Source organism: Andrena cerasifolii, chromosome 2, assembly GCF_050908995.1.
Source record: "Andrena cerasifolii isolate SP2316 chromosome 2, iyAndCera1_principal, whole genome shotgun sequence".
In the NCBI taxonomy this organism is placed as follows: Eukaryota; Metazoa; Arthropoda; class Insecta; order Hymenoptera; family Andrenidae; genus Andrena; species Andrena cerasifolii.
In genome coordinates, this window is record NC_135119.1 from 18,852,978 (window position 1) to 18,874,062 (window position 21,085).

Genomic DNA, 21,085 nt, shown 5'->3' on the forward strand with positions numbered 1-21,085 from the left:
AATTCAGGACGCGGAGAGCACGCTACGCCCCCCGTGTGTCGTGAAAGTTTTAGGCGACTACGTTGCATCTAGCACGGCCTGCCAGGTGAAACCGCGGGACTTTGTGCGCGGGCCTGATTATTACTCACGTTAATCGAAGTTTATGCGCGGGATCGCTTTACCGTGCAAACACGGCCAGCCGATACGAATGGCCGTTGCTCGCCCCGGCTGCGTACGGTTCGGCCCAGAACCGATCTCGGGGGAAAAAGGGGAAAAAGGAAGGCACCGTTGGACACCGCTCGACGGGAACGTGTGCGCGGTGCCCGTTGCCGGATGCAATTCGTCCCGATAATTAACGATTTCCCTCGGCGGGGCTGACACTTTTTCCTCGATTATAAATTTAGTACATCTCGCCGCCGGGAACGATGTAGTTCACCAGGGACGAGAAAAACAGGAACAACGCTCCGGTGCTTGTTGTCCGCAGGATACATGGCCTCGCCGACGTCGGATGCTGATTCCTAACCGATACGCAGTCCGTTTCATCGCTCGCCCGTTCCACATTCAGATCTCTTGCCGTTTTCGAGACATTTCGCGGGAGACAATGCCTCGCGATTGATTTGAATTAGGGATTGCAAACTGGCAAATCCGTAAATCGGTTTGAAGCTTTTTTTCACTGATAACGTAGTAGATATCGACGGAGTTATGCGGTACATATATGCGCTACTATTTCTCGCGATCTACCGGCAAATATCGAGAAATACGTAATTAAATCGATTTACCGGTAAATATCGAGAAATACGTAATTTATCAAATTACCGGTAAAAATTTGGCGATTTACCGGTAAAAATTGGATGTATAGCAATGTAGCGCATAATTCCGTCGACATCTACTACGTTAACAGTGAAAAAAAACTTCAAACCGATTTACCGGTTTGCAATCCCAGATTTGAATTGGAATTTTGGATAGGAAATGGTAACGCAGAGAAGTGACACGCGTAAAAAAGCTCTCAGGTTTCTCTCAATGGGTCACTTCGCTGAAACTTGGATACATTGTAATATTTAGTGATGTATAAAAGTATCTCGAAGAATTTTTCCAAATTTTAAAAATTGTAGATCTTACGGCTCTTTGAAATAGGTATAGTGTTGACGTTTTTTCCCAATAAATTATAACTGTTGAAGTAAGGAACTGATAAAACTGAGCTTTTGGGGTCCTTACAGCGGAGACACAAGGGTGCTTAATAAAAATTATTTCACTTTAAAAAAAAAAACATTTTTACCAAGTTTCAGCATAACTCGGGGCTGTACTTCCGAAAGAGACCGGTGGCTGATCGAGATGAAAGTTGGTGGGTATTTTGAGGGGTGTGGAAAGACCCCAAATATAAAATTTTAGCTTCGGCAATTAATGCGTTCAAAAGATACAGGGGTAATTGTGCATAAAAGGGTACACCACCTTACCGATTTTTTTTAATCACTTTACCACGGTCCCCCCTCTTAACAATATTTCTGTTGACTTATACCGACACAACGCATTCCACTTTCCAACTTGTCCCAGGTATTAGTATTGTTTGGGGCTGGATTAGTGCGGGGGCGCGAAATGCATAGTAGCGAACCGATGTGAGTTTGGCGATGCTAAAAATCAGACTGTGGTTAAAAAATTCCAAAAATAAAAAATGGCAGGACGGGAGGGTTCTCGGGTAGGAAGGCCAGCACCAACTTCCAAAAAAAATTTTCAAAAAAGGAAATTAACAATAATTTCTTATTAATATTTCCGAAACTAATAAATACCCGAAGCTACAATTTTAGATTTAGGGTCGACACCCCCTCACCACTCCTCCCCCAAACCTCATCTCGATCGGCCACCGGTCCCTTTCGAAATAATATCCAAATTCGAAACGTTACTACAAAAGTATCCGATTTCGCGTGCAATGACCCCAATGAGAGATTTCATTATGAAAGATTGAATCTTGGTTTGTTAGCTCATGAATCTCTACTGAAGATGAGTTATTAGAGATTCTGCTAAATAACATATTTTATTCAACGCCTGAGGACATCCGATGCCAACTGCAATGGGATACTGGCGTTCGTCTTCACGAAAACGCTGGCGAGAAAGTAAACAGTAATGAATCTCCGCAATATGCAATTCTATGGATACGCGGCTGAATGCATGTCACGCGATCGACGAGATTTACCACGCGCTTCCCGGTGTCTAATCGGTGAAATCCGCTGTCGATGATCATCCACGTGTCACACGAATGGGTTTCGATGAAGGGACGCCTGCACGATGGAAAGCAACGCGCGCGGATCACCGAGCGCGGCCAGATGCGTGCGACTACTCAAAGGCGGACGAACCGGGGAAATAAAATGCCGACGATTCGCGCGGCGTGTCGCTGATTTAATTAATTTTTACCAGCCGAGTTCCCGCCGAATGGACTTTCACGCGAATCTCGGCGGGACGAACGGGCACGAAAAGGAACGCGCTCTCGATCTCTCTGAGTTAATGGCCCCCTCAGAGCGCCGAACGTCAAGAAATCTTTTCAACGGCCGTGTCTTTGATCGTACAGAAGTTCGGGTGCATGTGTTAATCGGAAAGAAATTCGTAATTTCGACGCCATCGCGGGGTGAAATCACCACGAGGATGACATGAGCTTTATTATGAAATGCCAGCCTTTCCTTTCGGCCACTGCTTTCCCTTTATAACCGCGATCATTTTGTATTCAAGGGGGGACAACAGTGTTTAAGGGGTCATGCTCAGTCAGGCGACCGAAAAAAAGGGTGGTCTTTGGAAATTTTTTACTCAAAAACTGTACCACATTTCTGAAAAAATCTTTTTTCCTTTTAAGGATTACATCTAGTACCGTGCATCGTATTTTTTTTATTTAAAAATATTTATTAATAACTAAGTTATTGTTCATCACTCAAAGGTTCTCTAAAAAAAGGCTTCTGCGGTGATCACTGCTGTTCAAAAGTCGATTATCTAAAATAAAAAATTCAAAAGAATTTACTTATTGTATTATATTGTCTAATATTTGAACGAAGGATTTTTTTATCCGATGCTTAGTTTTCTTTTAATTGACGAAAATCAGGCACGATTTACGATAAAAATTGAAACTTTTACTTTAAACATCAGCCATTTTTTCCCAAATCAATATTTCGAAAAATCCTTCGTTGAAATACTAGATAATATAATATAATAAGTAAATTCTTTTGAATTTTTTATTTTAGATGATCGACTTTCGAGCAGCAGTGGTCACCGCAGAAGCCTTTTTTTAGAGAGCCTTCAAATGATGGACAATAACTTAGTTATTGATAAATATTTTTAAATAAAAAAATTACGATGCACGGTACTAGATGCAATCCTTAAAAGGTAAAAAGATTTTTTGAGAAATTTTTGTACAGCTTTTGAGTAAAAAATTTCCAAAGACCACCCTTTTTTCGGCCGCCTGACTGAGCATGACTCCTTAAGGCTACTCGATTATACTTTCTTCCAAAAAAGGAGAAGTTTGAAGTGCATGAGAGAAGGAGCACGTGGAGAAGTCACCAACTGCAGTCCTTTGGTTTATTAATGGAAGACTGGATAACAAAATCTGGCAGAAAAGTGGAACAATTGCAACAAAACGTTTAATTTTGGGCACGTGAATGGCAAAACACAGGTAAAAGGGAACTGAAGAAACGTTTGTTTGTTTGCTTTTAATGATCACGATTATACGTACACCCTTTAACTAAGGAGTCATTGCGAGTGAAGAGCCAGTAAAGCCTCGCAACTCGCTCAAGACGGGAATGAATGGATATTATTGTAATTAATGCAAAGTAACTTCAATGTTTCTCAGAGTTTCTACTACCGAGCTTGCTCTCCCAGAAAATTGTATCACATCTTTCCCCCCGAACCGTCTCCGCGATAAACCGCGCAATTGCAAATGAAGGGAAATCCATTGGGACTGAATAATATTAAACCTCCTCTCATTCATATGTAAAAGACAAATTGTTCATCGTTACAGGCTTGTTAAATAGACATAAAGATAAGTTCCAAAGGAAAGTGCAATCTTCGGTATCTAATCTGTTCAAACATTTGGAATTTCTTTCTATTAGAACAAACGATAGAGAAGATCTTGAATAGCAAAGTATCAAAGTATCTCGACACACTTTAGCGGGTACACTTTTGAAATACCATTCATTCTCCTCATCATAAAATTATTCTGAAACAAGTACAAACGCTGAAAATAACCCTCATCAAATTCATACATCATAATAAAAACGTATTCCACTCCCTTTTGATTATTATCGTTTGCAATATTCTCTGACTTGCACTGTCTACGTGAAAACCTTCAAACGCGCAACATGAATCGCACGTATCCCATAACAGTCGCAGAAATAGACAGTATAAAAAAGCACAAGGGTAAAATATGAATGAAAATTGCGAAACAGATGCTAATACCAGGACTCACCTTGTTGCTTATGCGAGATACGAGCGTCTCGATGTGACATTGCCATTCCAAAGCACGTAGGAACAGCAGGTGCCATCGACGTTCCAGGGATCTCGCTATTCGTAGGGCTTGCGGCGGTTCCCGTTGCTCCTGTTGCTCTTCTTCGTCCTGTTGCTGCTGTCTTTCTTGTTGTTGCAAGTGAACTTTGTCACCTAGCTTGACCACCGAGCTTACGATACGACCGTGCGCCTCTATGTCTCGTTGGAGTACCTGAAATCATAATGCATTTGATGGTTAGTGGGTGCTTGGCCGTGAAACCACAAAATCCTAAACGATTGAATGCTTAGAGATTTTAATAAAAGGGGACAGTTATCCTGCTTTTGCACTTAATTAAACTTAAAACGCTTCGATATTTATCGGTGGTGAAGCTTTCGTTCAAAGGAAAAAGGTGTTCTAAATCGAAATTGGAAAAGAAAAGGGCTGAAACTATGGAGAGTATTATACAACTACTACTTTTCTATAATTCAATTTCTTCCATCACTTTGTATAGTTCTACTAAAAATCTGAATTTCCACTGTGCCACGGAACAGTTGAACAGTTGCAATTAGCATTGTATTCTCTAATTTAATGGAAGAGCATGAATATCTTCGATGAAGATAAACGAGTGATGCTTCATGTTACACTGTTTATTGTTAGGATAACAGCGAGGGTTTTAGTGAAAGCTCAGTACAAAAGATCGAGGTCATTCAACATCACGTCACTTTTAGAGATGACTTTTGACCAAAAACCGTGCGTCGAACAAAAGCCTTCGTCATCATCATGACGCAACCTGCCAGACTTCGCTATTAAAAATCGTTTGCTTGGAAATGTGAACACCTTATTGGGAAACAGGCTGCAGTTAATTCCCATGCAGACAAAATCGGAACCTAAACTCCTACTAAATATCAGTGGTAATCCCGAAATTAAAATCCAATCGTTTAATCTGAATTTTAAGATGCATATACCGCGCGACTACATAAATCACGATACACTGAACACCTAATTATTGTCGTATTATCAATTCGAAAGCGTGCAGAAACGGCCCACCAAGCAGACGATTATTCAGCCCCCGAATATTCGAAAGTACGCGGAAGCCTGAATGTAGTTCGATTTATGAGGTTTAAATTACTTTTTGACTAAGTACCGTTATCGCGGGTGATCTTCAAAAGTCTTTTGCGCCGAGGCAGCAGGAGATTAAACTGTGCCTTTAAGAGGAAGCTGCGCAGAGAAACAGTATGTATTAAAGGGTACATTAAACTTCGTTGCCATAAACGGCGCCTGGGAAATTGATGAGTCTGCAGACCTGTTCAACCCGAGCGAGAAGAAAAAAGTAACGAACTTGATGGATCAAGTATCGCGATCCATCGATAAAAAGAACGATCCCCCATAAATATTCCATTCATTCGTGTCATATTTTCTTCGCCGACATAAAGAGACGTAGTAACGAACCTTCTCAATATTCAGACGTATACAGCCGCCGACACTGAAGTGTTCGTAACTCACAGGACGTCTATCCGTGCGTGTGTGGTCCAAGTTTCTCCTTGTACCAGAGACTTTTAAATAAGTCGTGATATAACTGACGAGGTATGGCTGGTCTGATACGACGCGCGAATACAATGATCACAGTTGTAAAATACGATACGAACGCGCCGAAAGCCGTGGGACCGGGCACCAAGGAGCGCACTCTGTTGCTTAGTTTTCACTGCAGCCGCTGACTTCCTCCTTTCGATCAGCGCCAGGGTGAAATTCATCAATTCGACGCGCTTAATGAGCGACAAAAGAAAAACGAATTGGCGAGGAACGAGGAGGAAAGCGACGGTGTTCACAGAACACCGCCTAACGCGATTCCCGGTAAAAAAAGGAAGCATAAAGTGGGATTATGATTTTCCTGCCCGCGGCGGGATTGAAGCGAGCGATAAGAACCGCAGATACTGCAAGATATGAGCGTTTCTTGCCTGCCTCCACTCTACTTTCCTATTCCCATTCGCGATCATCGTTCGCACGTAATCAGCCGACGGTTTTGTTCGAATTAACCACGCGTATTTTATAAGAACGATGGGTCGTGAAATTAGAATCCTCGAATCTTTATAGGTGGTATAGATTGGTATTCCATGGAACTTGCCATTGGAGATCGTTAGCGGTAGGAAATGCTGTCAATAAATAACACTTCATCCGTCACGCAAATTGGTTGCCATCGCTATTCCGCGTGAAGTGGAGGGTAGAACGTACAACTTCATTTTCAGATGTTACCAGGGTTATGGTCAGAGTTGGGCATTATTCGAATAAATTTTTATTCGAAGATTATTCGTATAAATTTTTATTCGAAGAGTATTCGTATAAATTTGTATTCGAATAAATTCTTATTCGAAATTTTTATTCGAAGATTATTCGAATAATTAAAAATTTATTATAATCGAATAATTAAAAATTTGTTCGAATAATCTTCGAATACAAATTTCGAATAAGAATTTATTCGTATATAAATTTATTCGAATATAAATTTATTCGAATATAAATTTATTCGAATATAAATTTATTCGAATATAAATTTATTCGAATATAAATTTATTCGAATACAAATTTATTCGAATACAATTCGATTACAAATTTATTCGAATACAAATTTATTCAAATACAAATTTATTCGAATACAATTCGATTACAAATTTATTCGAATACAAATTTATTTGAATACAATTCGATTACAAATTTATTCGAATACAAGTTTATTCGAATACAAATTTATTCAAATAAAAATTTATTCGACTAACGCCCAAATCTGGTCGTGATCTTCTTCACTGATCTTATCTACTTACCTTTTTCACTGAAACTGAGAATGGGCACTACAGAATTGGCTTCACTGTGAAATGGAATAGGACAGTGACAGATTAGACCCGAGTTCAAGGAATCTCGGGGTAAAAGCGAGTGGGATAGATCCGAACGAGGGCATGGGAAATTGTTTTCCAATAGGTGAGACGATGGGGCTTGATGCCTGAAGGATGCAGAGAAAGTTACGAGTGTAGGAAAATTTTAGCTGGAAGGGATCAGCGTGTTCCATGGAACACACTTCGACGCTACAAGCTTCGCGATGATCACGGTTGTCGATCCAGCGCCGATTAGAAATTCATTTTGAACGCGCGAGGGGCCCGACGCATGCCTCGGAAAAGCGTGTAATTTCGATCGATCGGATCGATGGGATCGAGAAAGGAACAACGCGAAATTCGCTATTGGGTTGCAATCAGCCGCCGGGATGATTTAACGCGGCGAGTTTTCCTTTTTCTCCCCTCCACCCGTGGGGATCGCATCGCTCGATCCATCGTGATTTCTTCCCGGGCTGGAAATAAATCTCGGCGGTTCAGGGGGATCAGTGAACGCGGTCGCCGCGTTGTACGCTTCGGTGCAAAGGTTAAGCACACGCGTACAAAAGAAACGTTAAAAGGCTTTATTGCTTCCGCGAAGCAAGTCAAGCATTTCGACACCGCGCTCATTACGCCTCGACGTGGCTGGAGAGTATCGTACTCTCCTGGAAAAGTCCCTCGGCAGCTCCGAGAGGATCGCGTATGTTTCAGCAATTGCTGATTAATACTTTTCTGTAATAGAGTTCTAACCCGCGAAGGATGAGGCGAGTATGCTTCTGCGAGTACAGATTAATATTGCCTCCAACTGCATCGCACAGTCCGTGGAAAATGGTACGTGGCAGATGGAAGGAATGAGGAAATAAAAGACAGCTTCGACGTAAAGATAAGCCTAGAGACTTGCAATTTGCATATACGTAAATAGAAAGCTGCGTGTCGACTGGCTGGAAAGATCCAGAACAGATTTAGTTCAAGTTAAGACTTATCACCAACACTCGATGGCATTTACACGAGGACACCGCTATAGGATTATCAACTTTAACGAAACTAGGACGAAAGTGAGCAATGCACATTGACAGGCAGATTTAACGTCAAAGTTTTATCAATCAAAGGCGCTGCTTGATTAAAACGATAGACCGAGTAGCTTACTAAACTTGTAATCTGTGGCTAGTGACTCGAGCAACATGCTAAGTAATTCGAACTTTTTTTTATGTACGTTCAGAGTGACTCGAAGCTTCTTGATACCCATCGCTACACGTTAGATTATTTTCGCCTAGTAACTCATCTTGCAACTTCTGCTGTGTATAATCTAAACAAACGTCGTTGATCTTCTCACTGGCAAGGGTACTTTCTCAACCCGAAGATTCTGATTTTAATGAAACTTCGTGTGAATGCAGACTAATGTAGAGCATATTGGAGTAGTCAAGCAGCAACTTTTTTCTGCGGAAATTCACTGTAAACAGCCCTTAAAATTATCGCGTTTTTTTTTGTTTTTTAATGTAACTTTGTAACGGTGCGAAATAGCGCAAAACTTTGAATATAAGAATAGTTAAGTTACTATGCTCTACCACACTGCCAACAGAAAAATAAAGTTATATTTAAAAAAAGACAAGATGCTTTTAAGACCTGATTTCACCCCATCAAAGTAAATTTCCACAGAAAGAAAATTGTTTCTCGAGTACTCCAATGATCTCTACACTCACGCAGATTTCATTAAAATTAGAATTGTCGAATGGAGAACCTTGTAAGACTCCAAGGTAATATATCCTGAAGATTGACCCAAATTTTACCACCTTTTTCACGAAAACCCAGCGGAACCAACTGTATTAACTCGTGGAACTATGCTGAAAGATTTGTTCCTTGCCTGGCGAAGCCGAGTAGCTGAAATCACCAAGGAACAAAGGTGTTTGTGCGTTGCCTCCGTAGCTCGCATTAGCCCACTTTCCCCGATAGATTGCGTACGATTACGCGCGATTGTTCTACTTATCCCTTAGCACCGACAGCAATTGCTACTCGCGGTTTGCATCGACGCGTTGCTTTCGACCACTTCGTTTCCCCCCAGCAAACTTTACGCTCCTCCGAGAAACAATGGCTGCAGCCAGCTCGAAAAAAGGGGGTCGCGCACAGCTTATCTGATATTGAAGATCCGCATTAAGATAAATGTAATTGGTGCTCCACGGTCGAGGTATTGGGGTTCGCAGCGCGGAGCAGGATGTCCGATAAAAATTCGATAGGATACCACGAAGGTGAACCCACTGCTCGCGAAATGGAACATTTCAAAGTGAGGTCGAGCAAAAGATGTTCCCCCTCCTTCTATCGTTAATCGACATCGATCGTTGATCTCGGCTAATGGTTGCATTCAATTTTCTTGCGAACCCCAGTTAAGGTTAATGTTCTACAAGCTTTTTGCTTAGATGGAGTCCGTGTAATTGGCGGCAAGGGGTCACGCGAACGAGGATTTCGAGCAGCTTTCCTTTCGTCAAGGTAAAAACAGTAGAATTTGGGGGATTCGGTGGGATACGAACACGACGGCTCTTTAGAAACACTTATCGCGCGTGTGAAACGTAAAATCCGATACTGAATCAGAAGCGACCGAATGAATTCGAATTTCAAAACGCTACGGGCGCGATTCTGGCAACGATTATATGAATAATTTACAATGCTTCACAGATAGCTTATTTTATGTAAGCGATAAGGTAATGTGGGCGATAAAAATTCTGATAAATAGTTACTCGTACGTGACATTTCGAACGATTTTGGGGAGGCAGGTTCTAATTGCATGTCTAATGACCTGTAAATACAGAAGGAAGTTCAGCTTCTAGCTATGGGCTACTATCTTTGGAATTCACATCCGCGTTTCTACGCAAACTATAAAGTCTCTGTTCTTCTACAGTCAGCTGAAGACCTCCATTGTAACAAGTCAACAATATGTAGGGATGTTAGGTGATCAGGGCAGGAGTAAACTGCACACTCGTGGAAAAGTAAAAAAAGGCTTATTTATTATAAAGAATAGGTTCAGGCGATGATGCCTCTCGTTCGACGGACTCTGCAGGACTGACTTCATCCATTCTTATCTTGCGCTCCCCGAGATTCACACTTACAACACACACACTCTTGACACGCACTCGGGTCACCCAAACTCTCTGCATGCATTCGACGAAACCAATCAAACCTCACACCCCTGACGCATTCGATACTCCACTATAAACATCCGCTCTCGATCCCAATCGCTCTGGCCCAAACATACTTTGTCAATCAAACAGTCTTCGCACTCCCACAAATATTCTTCTAGGTGTCACAGAAGAACTGAACGTTCAGGTACCTTGAAACAAATCAGACTTGCCATTAATGTCCCTCGTATAGAAATTATTACAATCGTCAGATTCGAAGGGTGAAAGATTCTGTAGAAAAGCAGGAATCCTTAGAAGAAACAGCACAGAAGGACGGCCACGATAAGACGATGATAGGTAGCACGCTCATCGTTCAGTCTATGCTACAAAGCTCCCCATTATGCGCCATTCGTGTACACTTGAATCACACTCGCTGCACTCCCGTAAATATACTTTCTTCCGCATACAAGTCTCGCCCAACCCCGTGTGTATTTTCTAGCACAACCGACCACGCATTTAAATTTCAAATACTAAAGTAACATCTGCAGCCATTCAGCATCAAATTTATTTATTTACTTGTTTATAGAGGGGATAGAATCCCATGAGTTACTAAACGGACACTACACAACAATGTTTCCCAACCGTTTTTGAGTCGCCATCCCCTTTTATAATATTCAAATTACTGTTCCTGATTTCTCGATATGTTTTGTTTCTCGAGAAAGCAGAAATGAGATCGTATTTCTTGAGAATTCTCGAGAAATTGAAACAAATATTGCAAAAATTATATTTTTGGAATAATGTTGATAATTTTTATCAAAAACACAAGAGAACTTTAACTAAATGATTATTCCTGTCTAATTTATACAAAACTTGTGTAAATGAAAAATAGGTATTAAACATAATTGGTGAATTTATTTATTTAATACAAAATTTGTACGAAGCGAAACGTTACTTTTTGGTTTTAAATTTTATTTTTAAATAGCACAATGCGTCTAATGTAGCGTCAGCGAATCTATTTTTTTTTGTAGCAAAATCTGTTATTGTTATATTTTGACGTTTTAGAAATATCTATATTGGCTGTTAAATGAAAAAATGCGTCTTTTGACTCTTTTGGAAGAAATTCTGTATCGTGCAAAAATTTATACGGGGTACAATAGTCTTATCTCCTCTTTTCAATATTTCATCTTTAATAACCACAAGAAACTCATTAGGTACTTAATACAGTATACAATTTTTCTAAATTTTTAAACAACAATTTAAGAGCAGCTTCAGCAGTTAATAATATCGAATCTTCTGTACTGTGGTTTTCTATTGGAATTCATATAGGTTCTAATGTTATTAATAAGATGTATTATAAATTGTAGATGTGTTTACACGTTCGCGATTAACTAGTAATACATTCATTTACGAAAATAAATGAGATTTATAATATTTTTCCTAGACTTAAGTTTCTCGAGAAATTATAGTATTTCTCGAGAAATAAGAAATAAGCAATTATAAAATTTCTCGAGAAATTCTCGAGAAGGAACACTAATTCAAATAACCTGCACCCCCGCCCTCAAAGTAAGGTAAGGTAAATTTAATAAGGTAAAGAAAAGACATTAAAAATAACTATTTCTTGGGAAATCACTGCTATGCAAGGTAATAAAATTATAGCGAGGTCAGTGACAAAGTAGATAGATCGTTGAAAATTGGAAAATTAGAGGATTAAAACTACCTAATCGCCGTAAAAAAATCCCAACGCATAGAAAACACTCTGACTGTAAAAACTGCTGCCGGAGTCTCTTCGTACCGTTTCATAATCGAGCAGAGTAAGTTACAGAAGCAATCGATACCTCGCGCACATACAACCGAGCACTAGCATCAAAAACGACGAACAGAAGGCAACCTGAGCGGAAACAGAACGAAGGATGAAAAACTTATCTTTATCGCCGTGTGAAATCGATGTTTCACGGGCATGGAATGCAGGCTGCATCGGGCGAGTTATGCAAAGTGCAAAGAAAACTCGGCGAGAACTCTAGCGGCACGTATCGACCGTCATAAATTGATCGCTTCTCTTTCGGGTGCGTAAAATTTCATTATGATCCGCCCGATATCTTAATGGAGATCTTTCGGGAATAATTACGGGAGGAAAGTGGCAAGAATTTCCTTGTAGTCGCATGCGGCAGCAAAAAGCTGAAAGTGGCTTGAGCGAGAAGTTTACGGGGCATTTATCGGCCGTGCCGAATGAAAGTCGAAAATCCATCGGTAGCGGCGACGACGCAGCGTCGCCGGAGAAGGAAACAGTGTTGGGTTTCCAATCTAGTAAATTATCGGGACAGCGTATCGGAAAAATTTTCGAGACGACGCTCGATCGCTCCATCTCGCGTTACGCTGCTTTTATAGTAGAAAGTGCCAGGACACGTACCCGATACATCATAGAACAATGCGCCATGTTGTTCCTCGTTCCGACTTAACATCAACCAGTGCCACGAGCACTTATTTCCTGCCGTTATCGCGATTCCACTCGGTCCTGAACAGTTTTTCGCGCACGGCCAGGACATCTCGCGTTAACTTATCAGATCCTTGGCTGGGTATGGACCGCGAACGGCTCTTGATTGTAATGTACTATCAACCCGGCAGAATTTATGATTCTGACAGTAGAAGCATTCGCTAAAGCGATGGCCTGTAGAAATGTTGCTTTCTTCGAGATCGTATCTCTGTGGGGCCACTTTTGTGGAATTTGTCCGTGAAAGTTGGGCAGACGTGGAGAGAAAATTGGGGATGCTGAAGGCACAAGCGGTATTATTAGTTTTAAGGAATTCTGGGGTGGTAGGGGATGGAAATGTTTTGAGAATTAGAATGTGGAAATGGACAGATAGATGAATTTTCATTAGGGCCGTCCTTAAATTACGTAAGCGTAATTTTGGGGAATTCTTACCCCTTCCCTGCCCCAATATAAGAATTCGTAAATTTGTTATTCCAACCACCTCTTATTTAATTTTTTCAGTTATTAAAATTCTTTTAAAGGTTTATATAATTCATTTAACTCGGTTTCGGGAAAATTTAAACTAAAACTACTTTTCGGAAACATTAATGGTAGAATTTGTATTTATTGAAAATTAGATTAAAAAATATTACGTAAGACGCTACCTGACTCCACCGCTCCTTGTAAGAAAACGTAAGAAATTCGGGCCCCCGCCCCCAAAAGGCCTTACGTAATTTAAGGACGACCCCTTATAGTAATGAAGCATTTGTATTTGAGTCATTGAGAGCAAAAAAGGATTAACACACATTGAAAAAAAAATGAAAAATATTGGAATACATTATTGCTGCTAACTCAATTTGAAAAAAATTATTAGTTTGTCCGTTTTTGGACTCAATGCCTCATTTAATTTATATAGGGACTAAAAGAAATTCAATTCGTCTACGACATGAAAATAAGTAGCGTTTTCGATCGAACAGAAGAGGATATAGCATAATAAAAATTTTCATCCCGTACAAATCTCTTTGGAGGTGGTTTGATTACTCGCACTAATTTTCTTGAGGGTTGGTCAAAGTTTTTAAAAATTTCCCCGAGCCAGCACAGAATGAATACACTTTCCTAGAAAACCTGGCAAAAAAGGCAGACAGTCGTTAACCCCGTTAGCTTTTATAGATTCCGGGGTCTCGTTAAAGACCGGAGCAATCATCCTCGAATTTCCCAACTGGCGGACAATCATTAACTTAAAACGCGTGAACGTTCAACCGTGTGGTGAACGATAAGCACTCGCAACTGCAAGATACCCGCAAAAGTGTGCTCGGATCTGGGACTAGAATAACTGGAGGCTAGAGGCTAGAGTAACAGTTTTCGTGGAATCCATAAAGAACTAAGTACACCGCGCAAATGAACCTCTCCGCGGCTTACTGAGAACCGACGATAGGAAAGGCAAAGTAGGAAACAAATTGCGTGCACGATGCGTTTCGTAATTATGCATCTGGTGACGTGTCAAGGATATTTTCCCGTGGTATTGTATAATCGATTGGCGAAGTCATTATACGATGGAGACAATAATAAAACACTATCAACTACAGTCTACGCGATCAAACCTGAATAAAGCAAACACGTTATCTCCGTCCAGGTTTAACCCTTAACTGGTATCCTGGGATCGCTCGTGACCCCAAGCACCCAAAGTTCGATGTACAATTTTCGGTTGTCCAAGTTGGTAAACTGAATTTCTAATAAATTTTATAATAATAGTTTAACTTTCTACGCTTCTATTATTTTCTACATTACCTAAGAAGAAAATATTCATAGTGATTGCTCTAGTGTCGACTTTACAAATTTCTGTGTCCTTTTTTATTTGGGGTCTGCCACGACCCCAGTATACCAGTCACGTTTGCCAAAAACAGTATACCAGTTAAGGGTTAAAAAACCTTCCTTAACACGTTCCCTGCCACGGTGGAAATTCAGATTTTCGTGGGAGTGTACTATAAAAAACGATAAGAAAACTAAATTGCAATATACAATTATAGAAAAATATTTTACTTGAATTTTCTACTCAATTTTGATCTCGACAGTGAATTGAGAAACAGCTTCTTCCTTCGAATAAAATTAAACATTCCCAAAATTGGGTGAAAACGTTGTTCCTTATCTCTTTACACACCCACGTTGAAATTGAGGTGACGCGAAATTATCGTGTAACGCTACGGTAGCAACCTACCAGCACCAGCAGGCGAGGCAAGGCGAAGAGTATGATAACGTTCAGATTTTCCACCAATGAAACTCGTTTGCACTAAGCCCACAACTGCAGCCATAATCCCGTCCTTGCGTTCGACAGCTCTCGAGTAGGCCACGATGACCGTAAGGCTCGAGTCGCATTATCGGTCATCGCGATCGTTTACGTCGCACGATTCGAGTAAAAGTGATTGATACACCTGATGGATGGCTGAAACGGGGTTCGGGGCTCGTTTAATTTACATGACGTCTCGCGGGCCTCGATTTATGATACGCGACAGTGTATCGAGTGTCGCGTTATGCAAAGCACGCTATTTAGCGTCAGCTCCTATCTAGGAGAAACTTGAGTGACTGTTCCTCTCTGCTTAATGGTTCCTCGAGCGTTGCAATGTTGCAGTGTCGTTAAGGGTGCAATGCTTGCGCCGTCGACTACCATTTGTCAGTATGAACGCAAAGTGAGAAGTACACCGAAGTGACTGGCACTGACTCGATAAAAAGCTTCAGCATGATTTATCGAACATCTAAACCAGCGTTTCCCAACTGGTGTTCCGCGGCGCTCTGTTGTCCCGCGATACGAAGTTTACGGCAGCGCGACAACTTATTTTATAATAAAATTTAAATACTGAGAAAGTGTGTAAATTATTCAACGAGAGTGCGGCGTCGTCAGCGCGCTGTATACAAAAAAGAATTTAAGGCTGGGGGTTGCAGCTAGGGCTGCCATCCGTAAAATCATTAATCTAGGACAGAGAGCATTAAAACCCCGGACATTTCCACTTGAAACCCGGACACTTTCAGCTATTTCTTGTACGAGACAGTGAGAGTAACAACGGACTAACTCACATTTTTTTCGAAATTGAGTTAAGCCGGGAATCCACCGGGAAGCTAAGCTACGCTATGCGATGCTATGCTGTGCCATGCTACGTTTAAAAAAAAATTACCTTCAATACATTCTTATGAAATCGTTTCCACCAAAAACCACGTTAAATCATAGCATCGCATAGCATAGCTTAGCTTAGCTTCCCGGTGGTTTCCCGGTTTTAGTAGCAATAACATATTCCAATAAGCTCTACTAATCATATAAACCAGGGAAATTTTATTTTTAATTTAGGTGGGTCCGTTGTCACTCTCACTGCCTCATATTAGGTACAATATCCCGAGAGAATTTTTTTGTTGTAAATTATAGTCTGTAACCGCAATCAAGAAGTAAAGATAAAATATTTATGACTTTTTGAGCGAGCAGCATCGAAAAACCCGGGTCGCTACAGAAAATCCCACCGGACGTTCCCGGACGCCCTAAAAAAGAGGACAAATCCGGGGAAACCCGGAGGGATGGCAGCCCTAGTTGCACCAAATTGTAGTGTCACTTAATTTTAATTGGGAAACGCCGATCTAAACGAAGCCACTTGTCGAACTACTTACTCGTACATTTTCAGTCTCCATTAAAATACACAACTGCAGTAACGAAGGACTGATTCGAGTCTAAAATTGCTTACGCGTATTTCGAAACTTCTGCGCCCGCGACCACAAAATTCAATCGACTGACGCAACCTCGAACAATGCGTTTCCGCCCGATGACGTTATGTTTACGATGTGAAACCCGTCTGGCCACGGCGTAACGAAATTTCCGCGATAAGTCTCGCCAGCTGATTACGCAATTTGCAAAAAGGGCAAGTGGAATCGCAAAGAGTGCTTTCATGCTAGCCAGCGGAACTGCTAACAGTCACGATACACGCCCGCTATCCACTCGGCCGGATTAAATCCGACCGTGTGCAATTTTTCATCAGGCCAACCGATAAAACCGATACCGTCGCGCGATACTTAATCAGAGGCTTTCGCGGCCGCGCGCACGCGAGCGCGCTGAGGGAAGAATCGACGATTGACAAGCTATGGGGTACATACACGGTGATAAAACGGAGCGCGGTTAAATAGGTCGTGTAAAACTGAAAGCTAACATGGCACACCGAAACTAGGCAGCGGGTACGCTGGTCGTTGGCGGGAAAGTCGGCGATCGAGGAACGATGCTCGAAACCTCCAGGAATTTTCTCGATATTACTGAACACAGTAGGTACCAAAAGTCTGTGCTCTATTCATAGCTTAGGGTGCGTTTATGTCGGAGCTACGATAATAGCGAAGAAAGAGAAATACTTCTTTCTCGACGCTTTTATCGTTGGGCATCTATATAGTCGTCTCGCTCTTATCGTCGCTCTGATCGTTTGTCGCAGCTCCAACATAAACGTACCCTTACTCGGAGAGAACTAGGGATGTGCGTGTAATCAAATGTGTCGGGTACCCGAGCGGTCGGGTCGTGTCGGGTAAAGTCGGGCGGGCCCGGACGGGGGCCCGCGACAGACGGGCCCACGGGTAGTCCGACTGTGTCGGGTAGCTCGATTATTTCGGGTAATACGGTGTTTGATAAGTTGATATACGTATTCAGCGTTTTTAAACAACCGAGTACTCGACAAGCATGTGCAAAACTCTTTACCTATATGAAACTTCAGAATACGGTAATTTTCACGTGAAAGAATAATGAATAATAACTTAGTTATTGATAATTATTTTTAAATAAAAAAATTACGACGCACGGTACGAGATGCAATCCTTAAAAGGGAAAAAGATTTTTTGAGAAATGTGTTATAGCTTTTGAGTAAAAAATTTCCAAAGACCACCCTCTTTTCGGTCTCCTGACTGAGCATGACCCCTTAATCCAACTCGTAAGAGTGTCCCACCGAAATCTCGGCAACGGACACGCCCGCCGGCCGTCCGTCCACGGGAAAGCTGGGCGCGGATAGATGTTATGGTGTCGCGGAACGAGCATGTGCACGAGCCGAGGACACGGGGCGTTGTTATCCGCGAGGCTAGCCAAAGTAGTACATAATTCACGGTTGAATCCACTCCGAGATTACGGTTACGCTGAAACCGCTGGCGGATCGGTCGCTACCACGGTAGCGGCAGCCTCCAGATATCGACCGACAGTTATTGACTTTCATGCCAGATTCCGCGTATCCCCGGCGAAAACAAAACGCACAGCACATCGGGACCACGCGGAGACCATGCGCAATTTCGCGTGACGCACGGTAGTCCTTGATACGAATGGAATTATTGCCCCGGCACCGGAGCAGCCAGATCGTCCACTCCTTTCCAGCGAGATTAAGGCTACCAGGCGAAGTGAAAACGATGGCCTGATGGATCGAAATATTTGTCGCGCTCCGCTGTTGCGCAACTGATCGTGACGTATGATGATTGTTGATTTAATACGGCACTGGCAGAGGCAGTTTGGATCGTGAATGGTGGAGGAGGATTTCGCACGGATGGAGAGAAGCTATGGTACGTGCTGTGTGGCCGAGGCTTCTGATGAAAGTAAATGCGATACTGATGAATAGTTGGTACGGAGAAGAGGATTCTTTGGTATTAGATCCTAACATATATTAGCCAATATTGAATAATAAAGTGGAGGTAAAGTGTCCAGAATTAATCAGATAGAAAGCTTTCAAAGAAGCATGTAGCTCAGCGATTTCCAATTAAATTTTGCCAAGGAACCCTTTCAGACTCACTAGAATTTATCAGAACCGCCAATCTCAACAGTTGTTTTTTTATTTATTTATTTATTACACAGTGCGCTGGCGTCGCCCCGTTTCTCGTTGAATAATTCACACATTTTTTTAATATCTAAAATTTGTTACAAGATAACTGCTCGCAGGACCCTAAACTTCGTATCGCGGAACCCCAATTGGGAAACGCTGGTATATAAAATACAGAGTGGCTGGAAGGAAAAGTATCCACTACATTGCTCGAGGAGCGTTCGCAGCAGACATATCATCGAGCAAATCATCTGTTCCCCATAAACTGCCAAGCAGTATTGTACGCGGCACAAAAGTGAATGCCACCCCAACAAAACAGATGGGAGTACTATAAAAAGGATTCGAAGAACTGGCGAAAGTTCGCGGATTCGACTAGCACCGCTCGAAGAAATATTGCAATGGCCAGTTCCTCTTAGGTGTATCGGATAGCTATCGCCATTCGCGGCTGTAAGAACGGAGAGACGGCTGGATCTTTGGCGGTATACTCGCGAATGCGAAGTCGACGGGGCTGGTGGAACGTGGGCGTGCAACACCGCGTTCACGCACGGCCAGGCTATAATCCTTGCCGGAGCTATTTGAATAGGGGAGTCGCGGTGATTACCTTGGGAACGTGTATCAACGTGTTATCAAGGAACTGGCCTGCTCCTTAAAATCTAAGCAACACTGTGTTCGCGGGCCCATTAGCCCCCGCATAAGTAAGAATTATGGACACAATTACGTTTGTCGACATGCACCCCGATGGAATACGGACGAGATCTCGAACCGCTACTTTGCCTGTTTATGCGTGATTGTTTTGCTGCACTTGCTCGCGTGCGTCGTGTGTAGGTACACTGCTTGGTCGTTTGCCAGTTTAACCCTTAATTGGGCCTGTCGCGTGCGATCTTTTATACGTCTCGCGAACGCGTAGACGCTGGCAACTACTGAATTCAGATTCAATAATTTGTTAGCTTTCTATAAACGGAGATGGGGACATTCTACTTGCATCTATGAATCGAATTTTGATCACGGAAATTGGAAAGTTTGTGGGGTGTAGTTCAGTAAGATTGGGGTTTAAAGAGGTAGAAGTACAGTAGTTTCATAGAGCAATAGTCTTTCGAGGAAAGAAAGTGTTTGAAGAATGTATTTCCAGGAAATATGAGTTGCGAAGCATGATGGAGGAATTGCAGGAAATTCGAACAGGTATGTGCAAGTCAATTGCAATTTAATGCCTCGAAGGGGATAGAAAAGATAGAAAATAACGCTCTAAACTATAGTACACCAGTTCCCAGAACTGCGTTTCCAGCGTGAGCGTAGTACAACGCTCGCAGACACTGCTAATGAAGTTACTAACCCCTGTGCTAATATTAAAGAAGCGCTTCCGCCGTTTGGAAACGGTTCTCCGTTAAACGCCAGTCCAGTGTAATTAAACCATTTTCGTATTTTCTCGCTGGTGTCTTCAAATCTGTATTAACCACGCTTGGATAACACTGCAATTAATTCGTGATCGTTTGCAGCGTTGCAGGGCGTCGTTTTAAATTCTCGTACAGTACTCTGTGGAAAATTGCGGTTAAGATTTGCTAAATGAAGAAATTGAATATATTTAAAGTAGTTCTACGAGAACGAATGCAAATTTTGCGAGTTCAAGTTCTGAATATAAAAATTAAATATATTACGTAACGTGGTATACGGAAGTACAAGTAGAAACAGTATTAAAACTGCAAGTTGTGTTGCTACAAAGTCAGACAGCAGGGCTCACTGTAGCGCGTATAGTACTTCGTATTTCACCCCAGTGTACAGCCAACATTCATTAATAATAGTTTTTACCTTAGGGCTTAGGGCATGGACCGCTAGTGGGCAAACCACGCAATATTACATACTGGGTTCATTGATTTATCGATCCGCTGAAAGGGTGAAATACACGAAGTTTAGTAGCGCTAAGGAAATGAGTAACTCGTCAGGGGGTCGGTAAGAACAAGAAGTACTCTGTGGCGAAAATAAAAGTAAAATGGAAATGCTTGCACTATTGTAATATTTATCACTCTATATTATTTTTACTCATCCTGAATACTGTGGTTAAAAAGAATTATCTTCGATCACACGTTTTGGAGAAGGCAAAACTGAAATTCCTAAGACATTCGTCAATTCCTGAGGCATTTATAACTACGTCTTATAAATGAAACTGAAAAAGGAGCATGGTCCTAATTAAAAAGAAAAACATGAAAAGTCAATTATACCTCAAACACCACTACCAAGGAAACCACGTCCACCAATATCCTTCCTCCTCGAAGCCCCTCAATATCCCCCAGAAGCATCTGTTAATACAACAAACAATCTGGACACCATCCACCTGGATCGATCAAAACGCACCGACCCATACAATCCACCCACCAAACGAGCCATTTCATTTCTACCAACCAGCTGACCGATTT

At 41.8% G+C, this 21,085-nt stretch overlaps 1 protein-coding gene across 3 annotated transcripts in view; it reads right to left on the bottom strand.

Moving 5' to 3' along the window:
- Positions 1-21,085, bottom strand: part of LOC143378583 (klarsicht protein) — a 147,221-nt gene that overhangs the window by 71,599 nt on the left and 54,537 nt on the right. For all 3 annotated transcript variants that reach the window (XM_076830401.1, XM_076830402.1, XM_076830403.1), the window contains exon 7: positions 4,421-4,669. In XM_076830401.1, coding sequence (XP_076686516.1) covers positions 4,421-4,669 — 249 coding nt within the window. The remainder of the gene's footprint in view (positions 1-4,420; positions 4,670-21,085) is intronic.